Genomic DNA, 13519 nt, shown 5'->3' with positions numbered 1-13519 from the left:
CAAAGTCCCTGCCATCACAGACCCTCTGTTTTGATGGGAAAATAGCAAATAAATAAATATATATCTCAGGTGGTGATACATGGAGAATGGGAGAGCATGATGGAGAGAAAGTCCATTTTGGATATAATGGCCACAAAAGGCCTCTCTGAGGAGGTAACTTTGGAGTAGACACCCTAAGGAAATCAGGGACTGAGCTATGCAAATATCTGGAGAAGATCATTCCAGACAGAGAGCAACATGAGGTAGGAGCATGCGTGGAGTGTTTGACAAACACTAAGGAAATGACTGTGGTAAAAGCAGAGGAAGCAAGGGCAAGAGCAGAAGACTGAGGCTCCAGGGTCAAAAAAGGGCTATTATATTTTTTAAAGATGAATGGTATTATTTTTGTATGCTTACAGTAATGATCTAGAAGAGGCAAAATGTTAGGATAGGAGAGAATAAAGAATGGCTGGAGGGGTATCCTTATTTAGGCACAAGGGATGAGCTCTATCTAGTTCACTACAAAAGGACAGACTAGCCTTATGAAGGGACATGGGAATGGAGAGAGGCTGAGGATGTGACACAGAGGCAGTGAGGCTGATGGATCTCATGATAGAATGAGGAAGTGAATGTCTGACTGCTTCTCTTTTCTAAGCGAAATATGAAGCAGGGTACGTGGAGAGTGAGTAGTAGAGACAGGTGCTGGGAGGTATGAGGAGATGGACAGCGTGGCTGACTTGGAAGACAGAGAGTGGGTGGATCAGGGTAAGGTGCAGGACTTCAGGGCAACCGGTGATCCCTGAGGCCTGTGGTCATATATTTAAAGCAATGTCACGTAGTGGGCTGTGTTCCTCACTCTCCATATTCTGCTGCTCTGTGGCCTGAACCAGGCCCTAGACGGAATTGCTCTTAGTCAGGTTGGGGTTCCAAGACAAAATGCTGGAAGGAGTGAGGGATGAAGGAGGTGCGTGCATAGCAAAGAGGCTGTGGATAATGACTGACGATGGAGTCGGAGTTGGGAAGTGAGGATATGGATGTGTGGAGGGTGCCAGAAAGGAGAGAGAGGCAGCTGATCCAAAGAGCAGCGTTGTGAGATAGCTCCCTTGAACAAATGAAGTTGGAGCTGGGATATGAGAGATAAGTAGAAGTTAGCCAAGTGAAAGAAGATGTGCTGGGAGAAAGTCCCAGGCACAAGAACAGGCTGTGCAAAGGCCTGGAGATGGGAGAGCACACTGTGGGTGAAGGATGGTGGGACTAAACATTGGAGTCAGAAGTAGAAGTGCCCACAAATGTAGACCAGGGCTCAGCAAACTTCTATAAAAGACTAGGTAGCAAATGTTTTAGGCTCTGCAGAACACAGGGTCTCTGTCTCAACTACTCAACTCTGTCATTGTAGTGTGACAGCAGTCATTAATAATAATCAAATGAACATGCTGTGTTCCAAGAAACTTTACTTATGGACACTGAAATGTGAATTTCACATAATTTTCAGATGCCATGAAATATTTTTTTTAAAGTATTTTTCAACTACTCTTAACTTGTGGGCCATACAAAACGAGGCAGCCGGCCAGATTTGGCCCACAGGCCACAGACTGCTGTCCCCTGGCCTAGAGGGATCTACAGCGCCACATCAGAGAGAACTGCGTATACCTCGTCACGTGGTTTCAGTTTTATCCTAATGGCAAGGGGAATTCTCTGAAGAGTCGGAGTAGAAGGACTAATGTGATCAGATGATATTTTTGGAAGATCACTCTGGCTGGAGTATAGAGAATAGATAAAAAGGGGCCAGAAGGGACACAGGGAGGCTGATTAAGAGGCAACAGTTATAATCTGGGAATGGGAAGCTAGTGGTATAGACTATCATGGTATGTACAGAAAGAAAAAATTGGATGGATGTAAAAAAGATTTAGGACACAGAATTGACAGAAGTCAACAAGTGACTGAATCGGCAAAAGTTGGGGGTGATAGGGAAGGATTAACCAAAGATGACAGCAGGCTGCCACCCTAAACAACAGGTATGTGATGCTGCAATCCTCTGAGAGTGGGGGCATAGAGGAAAGGAATGATGTGGAGCTGGGTTCTGGACATGATGAATTTGAGGGATCTGTAGGGCAACCACATGGAAATTCCTGCAGAGAGCAGGAATATAAGGAATATACAGGTATGTAGAGGAGTAGGGACAGTGAAAAAGCTGCTTTGCAGAATGGGAGAACCGACTGGAAAACGGAGAATGAACTAAGCAGCACTGAAAACTCAGCTCAAGCTGGAGCTAATAAATGAGGTACCAATTTTCCTTTTCTGTTTCTTTGTTTGGGGTTCTTCCCCTTCTAGAATGTAAAGCTCACTGAGGGCAGGGCTTTTTGTTAATTTTGATCACTGCTATATCCCAAGCACCTGGAACAATGCCATGCACATGGCATAGAGGCATAAGTTTTGTGGCAAAACCAAGGCTAGGCTCTAATATTCTTTTTTTTTTTTTTTTTTTTAAAGATTTTATTTTTTCCTTTTTCTCCCCAAAGCCCCCCGGTACATAGTTGTGTATTCTTCGTTGTGGGTCCTTCTAGTTGTGGCATGTGGGACGCTGCCTCAGCGTGGTCTGATGAGCAGTGCCATGTCCGCGCCCAGGATTCGAACCAACGAAACACTGGGCTGCGTGCAGCGGAGCGCGCGAACTTAACCACTCGGCCACGGGGCCAGCCCCTAGGCTCTAATATTCTTATCTCTTTAGTCAAAATATAACCCTGGTGCAAAGCATTAAAACAAAACACCCACTTTAACATTTCTACCTTATGCCAATTCTGATTTTACAAATATTATGACTTCATTTATAACTTAGTTTCTTTAAAAATTCTTCAAATATTATTTGACTTAGGGAAAGGAGTCATTGGTTTTATTTGATTTTTAAAGCAATGCATTTTCCCTGAGGAAAAATAGAAAGAAATTTGGATTGTCCATAATCCCTGAATTTTAGTATCTTACCGCATTTTTATCTGTCCTTCTCTTAAGCATGTGGGGGACACAGCTACCTACACCTTACCTACATCTCCAGCCCTCAGCTGCTCACAGACACCAGACTCACAAATCCTACTGACAACTTGGCACTTTCCCTTGCATGTCTAATAAACAATACACACCCACTATGCTCAAGTTGAAGTCCTGATCTCCCTCTTGCCACTGTCTTTCCCTTACTCCCACATCTAATCCCCTAGCAGGCTTTCTATCACACTTAGCATGAAGTTCAAACTCCTTATAGGAGCTCTTTATGACCTGGCCCAGCTTTGTGCCCCTTGCCCGCTGTGCTCTAGCCACCTTAGGAAACCCTCTGTTCCTTCTGCCTGGAACTGCCCTCCCCAGCCACTGCGCAGCAGGTTCCTTCCTGTCATTCGGATGGCCCCTCCAACAACCCATCTCAGAAAGGCCTTTCTGACCAAACACACCCCAGAAACGACCTAATTACTCTTCATAACTCAGCCTATTTTAATGATCATGGTATTTATTAATTGATTTTATTTTCTCTCTTCCTACCAGAATAAAGATTCTTGTGAAGAATAACCATGGCTGTATGGTTCTATTCAGTGGTAAATAGTGGCTGCCATAGAACAGACCCTCACATTTGATGAATTAATATAACAGAGGCAGTCTATGAAGCGGATAAGAGGTGGAGACTGTGCAGCCACAGTGCCCGGGCTCCTGGCCCCATCCGGACCAGCTGTGCATTTGGGTGGGCACTCAACCATCAATCACACAGCTGTGTCCTCATCTGTAAAATATGGGAAATAACAGCACCTACCTCAGAGGTTGTTACAAGGATTAAATGAGTTAATATGTATGATAAACAGAATAGTACTTCACACGTAGAAAAGGGTGCATGAAAATATTAGCTGTTATTAGCATTAAAGTATCTAAAATATATATATGCCATTTCCCATTTTATAACAACATTTCCACTGCTGTACTTATTTACATTTCAGGAACATTTTCTCCTTGATATCTAATATTCACCACAGTATATACTGTAATTCAATATATTATTTTAACATTAGAGTTTTTCTTGCTTTTAATGTTCGTCAATATTATACATATTGCTACTCTACAGTTCTGATTATTTCCTCAAGAGAGACTCCTGGGAGTGGAAATTACTGGATCAGAGGGATGAACCTATTTGACAACTCCTGACCCAAAAAACTGGCGTGTATTTCCACACCACACGCAAGGATGGAAGAGCTCCATCCCGCCAGGCTCACTCACACGGTTGTTTTCAAAAACAGCGATTTTATAGCAGAAAAAAGTACTGCATTGCTGTTTTAATTTATTCTTAGTAAGACTGACTATTTAAATATGTTTATTGTGAATTATTATCAACTGTCTTTTACCTATTTTTTTTCTGAGTGTATTTCCTATTAACTTTTAATATATCTTTAAACATTAAGGAGAGAAAACTTTTGTCTTGTGTTTTAAGTGAGGAGACTGAAGCTTAGAAAGGCTGAGTAACCTGCAAAGGTTACAAAATGAAACTAGCATCTGAAGTGGAAGTACTTAAGCTTATTTTTCTACACAAAACCTAGAATAAATCTGCATTCAAATCATTCTTTGCCCACATCCTCCCAAACCAGACACGAATATTAGCATGCTTTTGCATTCCCCTCTTCACCCTCATATGTTGAGTCCATTTGGCACTTTTTGTTTGTTTTTCAAGTATTTTTTTTAATAAATAAACTTTTTATTTTGAAATAATTTTAGATTTACAGATAAGGTGCAAAATAGTAAAGAGTTCCCATTTATCTCTCACTTACTTTTTGCTTCCTCCAAATGTTATTATCTTACATTGTTGTTATAAATTTGTCAAAACTAAGAAACCAACACTGGTACATTACTATTAACCAAACTCTAGACTTTATTTGGAATGCACCAGTTTTTCCTTTGATGTCCTTTTTTCTGTTCTAGGATCCAGACCAGGGCACCACTGCATTTAGATGTTATGTCTCCTTGGTCTCCTGAGACAGTTTCTCAGTCTTTCTTGTTTTTGATGATCTTGACTGTTATGAGGAGTACTGGTCAGGCATTTTATAGAATGCTCCTCAACTTGGGTTTGTCTAAAGTTTTTCTCATGATCAGTTCGGGGTTCTAGGTTCTTAGAAGCCCATAGAGGTGAAGTGCCCTTCTTGTTACATCATATCAGGGGTGCAGGACAACACTGGTGATGTTAACCTTTATTACTTGGCTTAAGGTGGTGTTTTTCAGGTTTCTCTATTGAAAAGCTAGTTTTTCTTTTTCCATACTAATTTTTCTGGAAGTGAGTCATCTAGCTCCACCTTTTGGAAAAGGGAGTATCTACAAAAGTTATTTAGAATTCTGTAAGGAAGATATCTCTTTCCCCCTATGTAAATCTATCTCATCTTATCTAATCAAATGGACCTATCCACTCATTTATTATTATTTACCTACTTATTTACTCACTCACTTATTTATATCAATATGGATCCATGGATATTTTATGCTTGGGGTTATAATCCAGTCCTATGTTATTTATTTTGTTGCTCAAGTTGTTCCAGCTTTGCCACTGGCAGCTCTTTCAGGCTGTTTCCCTTTGACATATCCCCATCCTTTTGTTGTTTGAGTATTTCCTTACTTTCTGGAGCTATAAGATGCTCCAGGCTCCTCTATTTCCTGTCCCAGCACTAAGGTCTGGGAGCTGGGTGTGCTTGCTACTCTTGGGATGTCACTGCTCCCGGGCCCTCTCAGGAGACAGAGCTAGAGAATACATGTATGTTTACCATGTATATACCCTTTGACTTTTTAATCCCAAATTGCTATTAATTTCTTTTTTATTATGTGTGTCATCAACAACTGTTAAACAAAACTTTTACTGGGTTTTTGCTGTTGATCACTCTTATTCTCAGGTCTTCCTCTTTTAATGTATTCATTTCTTATTCTGCTGAACTAGAAAAGGTCTGTGAGAAATAAACTTTTGAGTCCTTGAATGTTAAAAAATGTCTCTTTTACCCTCAAATAGTAGGTCAAATTTAACTTCTAAAATCAAAATTATTTTTCTTCAGAGTGTTTAAAGTATTGTGTTATGGTTTCCTAGCACCAACATTATCAAGAAGAAGCCAAATGCCAATCTGATTCTTAATCCTTTACAGACAAGCTAGGTTTTGCTATTTTTGGTATCTCTGGAATCTATTAGGATTATCCCTTAACTGCTGTTCTCAAATGCCAGAAGACTTGTCTTTCTTTAGTTCTTTGAAGTTTTCTTCCATTTCCTTGCCTCTCCAATCTGTTCTCTCTTTTCTCCCTTCTAGAACTCCTATCAAACAATTGGGAGCTTCTGGACTGATTTCCCATGTCTCAATTTTTCTCTCACATTCTCTCTTGGTCTTTATGCACCCAGTTGGCTTATCTTCTAGTTTACAAATCTGTTTCAGTTGTGACCGTTCTTCTATTCAGCCCATTTACTGAGTTTTATATTTTCACAATTTCCAAGTTCTGACTCTTTTTTAACAACACATATTGTTTTATGAATTTAATGTTTTCTCTAATCTCCCTAAAGGTATATTTATTTTAAAGTTGTTTTCTATCTGTATTCATATTATCATGTGTTGATTTTTCTGTTTATTAAAATGTGGTGCCTCTCTTTCATAGTGTTGGTTTCCTTCAAATGTTTGGCTAGTTTTGGTTAACTGCTACTCATTTTTGTTTCAAAAATCACTGTTCAAAAATCCATGGCTGTTAACTATGATTACGGCAATAGCAGAGGAGGGGCCAAACGTGGTCTCAGGCAGAAAGTGCTAACAGCAGCTCATCCTTTGAGTCTGGGGCTCCCTATCCAACCTACAACTCAGTATTCCCAGGACCCTACCCTGACTTTCTAGCTCCAAGGACCATACACCCTGCCTCAGCCTGTGGGCCAATCCCCGTGGTACCTGTTGCTCAGCACACCCCCAGAGAAGCACATGTACTCCACCACTCTGTCTTCTCTGAGCTCAGAGGATGCAAGGCAGCCTCATCTTCAGTGTTCTCCTGAATACGTCCCAGACAGTTCTCTTCCATTAACCCTATGCCAACTATTGCCATCTTACAGAAATTTCTCAAAATTTAGATCTACAAATGGCACTTCTCTCATTTTCCAACACTAATATGACTTCTTTTTAATAATTCATTTTTACAAAGGATTTAGAGTGTCAGATAAGGCGGATGTGGTGCTTGGTTTGCCATTTAATCCCATTTGTATCCATATTCCTAAGCAGTACTGGCCTACAGAGATGGTAGAGGGGTATGTGTGTGTACATGCTCTGCCATGGGTTGGTATGAAGATAATGCTGGCCTCATAAAATATAAGTAGATCATATGGCACTAATATTACTGTTCTTTGAAAGTTTGGAAAAACTCACCAGTAAAACATTCTATCTATGTACCTGCAGGGTAATTTTATGATAACTGTTCTAATTTTTTAAATAGCTCTTAGTCTCTTCATAACGTCTATCTTTTATTTATAAAATACTAACATGAGCTTTTATAAAACACTAACATATACTTCGCTCACGTTAGTATTTTATAAATTCTCAAATCTTTCCTTTTATTTAGAACTTTTTATACCCATTATATAAAACTCATTTCTCTCAACGTTTTCTTGTTCTAATTTCCAATGTTGTTTTCCTTTTCACCCTAAATCTGCCCACTTTATTACAAAGAATTTTTTTGCACATATAGAAGCAGCTCCTATATTTGTCAACCTATTATTTTTGGTTCTTTAATTTCTGCTTTTATTTCTTTCCTCAAAGTTATTTTTCATGTTTTTAACATCTTAACTTAGTTCATTTGTTCCCATTTTTTCTTAATGTTAACAATAAAGATTAGGCTAAATGCAATATACTATCCTGGACTGAACCCTGGAACAGAAAAAAGGCATTAGTAGAAAAACTGGTGAGATCCTTATAAAATCTACAGTGTAGTTAGCAGTAACTTACCAATGCTAACTTCTTAGTTTTGACAAATGTACCATGGTTATGTAAGATGTTAACATTAGGGGAAACTAGGTGAAGTATAGGAACTCTCTATACTATCTTTCCAACTTGTCTGTAAATCTAAATTATTCCAACACAGTAAGTTTATTTAAAAATTTTAAAAAATTTATCTAAGTATAACTTGGTCGATATACAGCACCTCCATGCCATGACTAAGTAATTTCCTACGGTATCTTATTCCTTCTTAGTTATTTAGTAGTTTTAATTTTAAAATTTATTTTTAGCATTACTAAAAATAAGTTGGCAGAAATGACTGTAAAATTTTCATATTCTGGAACATAAAGCTTTTCTCTGTGGCCTAAACTCCCCGCCCCCCCACCACCACCCCCCACCAGAATGACACAATTCTTCAAACAATAAATGTGAAAGCATTTGGGGATGGGGAGAGACGATGAAAATCTGTTTATAATAACTAAAGTTTTTTTACCGAAACTTTGTTTTCTACATGTGAAACACATAAAGGAACCTAGCAAGGATCTGTGAGGCCTTTTATATCTGACAGTAAGAGTCTTACCAGCTGCTGCTCCACAGGCGGTGGCACATCCTGATTGGCATAAACGATGGCAGGGTTGTAAAGACTGAACACCACAGGGTAAAACACTTTCTTACCTATAAATTAAAATATGTTTAGATCGCACAAAGAAGCCGTAAAGTGAAGGACTGATCTTTACTGCAATATCTAATAAGAGTTTATATTAAAGTCTCTTTGTCACATATAATGATTTTATTCTATCAATATTCAAGCTACTGAATATCATGTTGATTTGATGAACACAATGATTTTATAACATATCAGTAGGTGACTATGAAACTATGACGCTGCAAAAGAACAGAGAAAAAAGCGACTAAAGGGTGCTTTATATGTTTATTCCTTTTGACTTTGGGGAGATGCGCAAAGGTATTCTCTCAGCTAGGTGAGCCATTTATTACTCATTATTTCACTCATTAGCAGTCATAGATGTAGGTTAACTTCTGACAATCACCAAGAAACTTAGAAACTTCTGTTAAATACGCTCTTCAAAATGAATCATACAAACAGTAAATCCAAAGAATACTGTACAATGGATATATATAATCAAAATATAGAACTGTAGACAGATTTGAACAAGATCTGGAAAAGTTGGAAGATTAAGAGTTAAAAATACTTGACAGAAGGCCTACAGAAGGCCTTGTCGTTGGCATTCAAATTGTTAGTACTGAAGGTCCCTCAAAGGTTAACTTGCCGGTCTCCCCTCAATAGAGAACCCTTTGCTAAGACTAGCCTCAACCAGAAGTGATCATATGAAATGCTCAGTGATTGTCAAGGACCTTGTAAGTAATGTGGCAGCCTTTGTATTACAAGATTCCTAGCAGATGCTCATCTCACCTTCGTTAAAACCCACTTAAGGATGGGGAACTCAATTTCTGAGAGATCTATTTCTGGATATAAAAATATTTCTTTTACATTGAGCAAATATGTCTCCTTCAACTTCCACGTTCTGAACTTCATGCTGTCTGCTGTAACAAAGTAAACTTAACCCTCATTTACTCACTAGGCTCTCAGAGAGTTCCTGACAATTATTCCTAAGCAAACTGAATAATAAGAATGTAATAATTTGCATGATATGAATAGTTCTACATAAAAAAGATTTACTATGAGATTTTTCAATACAGAAAAACTTTCTTTTCACCTTTAAAATAAGATTTGATTTATAAAAATGTCATTTGCTCTTACATTTTCAAAAATTATCTACAACACAAAGCAAAGTATAGCAAGTCATCCCAAAATGCATAGTCTGGAGACCAAGCACTATCTGTAATGTAGACCTCTGTGTGCGTGCCTGTGTGTGTGCCGGCTCCATCCGCCTGAGGTAGAGTGCTTCTGACTCTCACACATCTCCACACTGTCTGCTTGGCTCTTTTTCTGATGGGGTGCTGCTTCCTCCTTGTCAGCTGCAAGGCTTTTTATTTCTTTGCGTTTGTTTATTTGCATTCAAACGTAGACATTGGAATTTGGCAACAAGAGAACAAGGGGTATGAATTTCAGAGGGGCAAATTTTCACTTTTCTACTTAATATTCCAGTTAAACTATGCCTACTATAACTTTAAAAAAATACCATTAACTTGACTCAAAATATGGGACATGCTGACAGTTTTCTGAATTCTACGCTCAGCTCATCTACCAACATTTTACGCACCTGGCTCAGCATTTAACCGGCAGCTGTTAAGGAATTCGGCTGAGAAATATATATCAACATCACAGAAAAACATCAAGACCTCTCCCTTGTCCCAAGCTCGGGCACCCACGTTTAGTCCTCGTCCACGGTTAAATTCTTCATTCAATGAGACCAAGGTGTAATTGTGAAAATTAGACTCACTATGAGGAAAGAACATACAACACATGATAATAAGTGCCACTTAAAGATTAACAACTCTCTTCCTTCAACACAACTTACAAAATATGTTTTATAGTTCGGATATTTTATTATGTTGGTTCTACATTCACACAGGGAAACGAAACCATCAGTTTCATGTGTATGATTGTCATCAGGGACACATATTCACTAAATGCCCACATTTGAGGCAACACGCTGGTTGTATAAGGTTAATAAGTGTTGAGGGGCCACTGGCCTTCAAGATCTTAAAAAACTATTGGGGAGAAAAGAAATATACATATGGAAAAATAGCCATAATGTCTGGTAATAAATAATGTATTTCACATGAATGATACATACAAAGAGCACTCTTCTCTAGAGTTCTTCAGATCTTTGCTCAAATGTCCTCTTATCAGAGGGATCTCCCTCATACCATACATGGAGCAGCCCCGACTTCCCTCTCTTTAATCTCTATCCCCTTGCCTAGCTTTGTTTTCCTCAGTACCACCAGATCTCTTTGTTTGAGTGTCTCTCCCACTGGAATGTAAGCCCCATGAGAGCAGAGATGCTGTTTTGTTCATTACTGTGGACACAGTGCTCGTGATAAAGTAGGAGTTCAGTAAATATTTGCTGAATGAATGAATAAACAGCAGTTCTGAGGAAAAAAGGTTGCTTTTATCTGGAGTAGTTAGAGAAGATGTTAGAAGTGGAATTAAGTTATGCCTTGGTTAAAGTCCTGAATTCAGTGGTGAGTGTAAATGTCATTCCAATTAATTATTCTCAACAGCAAAGAGGTAAGAAGGTAGAAAGCATTTTGGAGAACAGGGATCAAACAAATCAGATTGGAACAGAGGGATCCTAAAATGGGAAGAATGAGAGAAGACCATAAAAGTGTCAGACTGAGGATCATCTTCCATGAGAAGTTAAAGAACCTGGTCAGTGTCCTAAAAGCAAGGAAGAGTCAGGGTTTTCCTGCCAGGGCAGTGGTTCTCACAGTGAAGTCCTTGCATCCACAGCATCAGCTTCCCTTGGGAACATGTTAGAAATGCAAATCCTTGGGCCCCACCCAACCCCTGAATCAGATACTAGGGGTGGAACTGAGCATTTGTCTCTCTCTTAGGACAAGTCACTCGAGGTGACTCTGATGTTAAAGCTGGAGAACCGCTGCACTAGGGTATAGCTGGATCAAAAAAAGGAACATTTTAGATTACTCCTCTAATAGTATAGAATGGCAAATAGAGAGAAGAGAAGGCTCAAATAGTGCATGGAGTAGACTCCAAAGGCTGTGGGTGCCCACACTCCCCCTCTTACAGGATATAAATCTCTCTCTTCTTTTGGGGAAACCGCCAATCACCATCTCACACTCCCAGCACCAAGTGGAGGAATAATCACAGAATACCCCAACCACAGTAATTTCCTAGGGGCGGGGACCAGACTCCAACTGGGCCAATCACAGTACTCCCACCCCACCTGGCCAGGATCACTGGCTTAAGGGTGGGCAAAAGTCCTTCCCTGGGATTTTCTCAACTGGATGTGGGAGAAAGCTCTTTCCTCTCTGATGGCAAAGCTAAGAAGATGCAAAGCCCAGAGATGCCAACAGCCATATACCTCATGTGTGGAAGAAGTCAATCTGCAACAGGAGAATGAAGTCAACATGCAGAGAAAAACAGAAAAGAAGAAAACAAGAGAATTTTGATGGTATTCAAGTGTTTGGTTTCAGTCCCTAAGATACAAAGCCGTTTTGGTTTTCTTCCCCAAATTTGGTTGTAGTAATCCCTTTAATTTTAGGAGTTATCCAAGATTCTTCAATAATGCTCCCATTTTCCTTAAGCAAATTCAAGATAGGTTTCCATCATTTGCCACAGAGGAGTCTTGATTATTGCAGGGAGAACCTCAGTAATACTAATGTGTGTGCTTGGCACTTAGTAGGTGACCCAAAAATGGTAAAAAGGGAAGAGAAGAAAGGATGAAAAGGAGGGAGGAGGAACCTGGGTTAGGGTGGTGGCAGCAGCAAGGAACAGACAGAAAAGAGGTCCCATGTAGTAAGCAGGAACTGACTAATCAGGGGTAAAGAATGAGGGAAAGGTGCTGGCTGTCAGTCATCAAGTCCAGGGGATCACGAGAACAGTCTTAGTCTGAACAGAAAGAGAGCCATCAGGAGGAGGAGCTAGTGTAGGGGGAGGAGAAGACAATGTTTGTTTCTTATACACCGGTGCTCTGAGAGTCCCTTTGGAGTAGGGACTGCAACTCCCTCCTCTGTGCCCAGTCCTATTTCAACCACCCCAGTCAGACTCCCGAGCAGTGTACCTGGAACAGAGTCGGTGGGACTCGAATGTTAGTTGAACGATTCGAGAAGAATGGCCGGCCAAATCTGGACTCTTAGGGAATGGCCACAACTAGCAGAAAGGTAAAGAAGCAAGTAAAGGATACAGAGTTGGTGTGGTCAGAAAAGACAATCAACCTAATATCTTACATCATAACATATTTACATTTACAAAATATTTATATTTTACAAACATCAGAGTAAAGTTTCAAGAAGTAAATACCGGTTAGGTGTCAAATGTAAAAAAGTGATCAAAGAGGATGACAGAGAAAAGGCTGTCAGTTAGTCAGTTAGATCAAAACTTTGGGTCCATAACTTAGAGATGAAAAAGGCTGAGAAGCTAGAGAATTAATAATGGAGTATTAAGGAATTACTAATTCATTCATTCAAACCTCTGAGCACCTACTATCTGCCAGGTACTACGTGAGTTGCTTAGTTAGAGAACTACTGTTCTGTGAAGTTTAGCTGTGAAAGGACAGAAACCTAACAGTAGCTACTGGGTACTGTAGAGTCAGGTGAGGGGTTCTTTAGGATAGGGGAGACCTAAGCAACATCTGCAGGGCAAGAAGAAGGAATCTGGGGAAACAGAAGGAAAGAAAGGTGACAAGAGACAAGCTCAGGAGATGATATCAAAGTGAAGGCACTAGATTTAGAAAAAGGGAAAGAGTTCAACAGAATGAAGAAATGGAGGCAAATACACAGAAGGTGAGAGGGCTGCAGAGCGAGCACCCTGATCATGCCAGGCTGTCTGCTAAGAGTTAAGGGAAGACAAGTCATTTAGAGTTGCATGAATGAGCCTAGTGGTGAAACGAACTTATGATGACCACCGCTCACATGCT

At 39.7% G+C, this 13519-nt stretch overlaps 1 protein-coding gene across 1 annotated transcript in view; it reads right to left on the bottom strand.

Annotated features, from left to right (window-relative positions):
- The window catches only part of CSGALNACT2 (chondroitin sulfate N-acetylgalactosaminyltransferase 2), a 41861-nt gene that overhangs the window by 11177 nt on the left and 17165 nt on the right, over nt 1–13519 (bottom strand). Inside the window, exons 5-6 of the mRNA XM_046654214.1 lie at nt 10181–10359; nt 8518–8612 (exon numbers count right to left, since the gene is read on the bottom strand). Coding sequence (XP_046510170.1) covers nt 8518–8612; nt 10181–10359 — 274 coding nt within the window. The remainder of the gene's footprint in view (nt 1–8517; nt 8613–10180; nt 10360–13519) is intronic.

Source organism: Equus quagga, chromosome 2, assembly GCF_021613505.1.
Source record: "Equus quagga isolate Etosha38 chromosome 2, UCLA_HA_Equagga_1.0, whole genome shotgun sequence".
In the NCBI taxonomy this organism is placed as follows: domain Eukaryota; kingdom Metazoa; phylum Chordata; class Mammalia; order Perissodactyla; family Equidae; genus Equus; species Equus quagga.
This window is presented reverse-complemented; position numbering and strand designations above follow the sequence as displayed.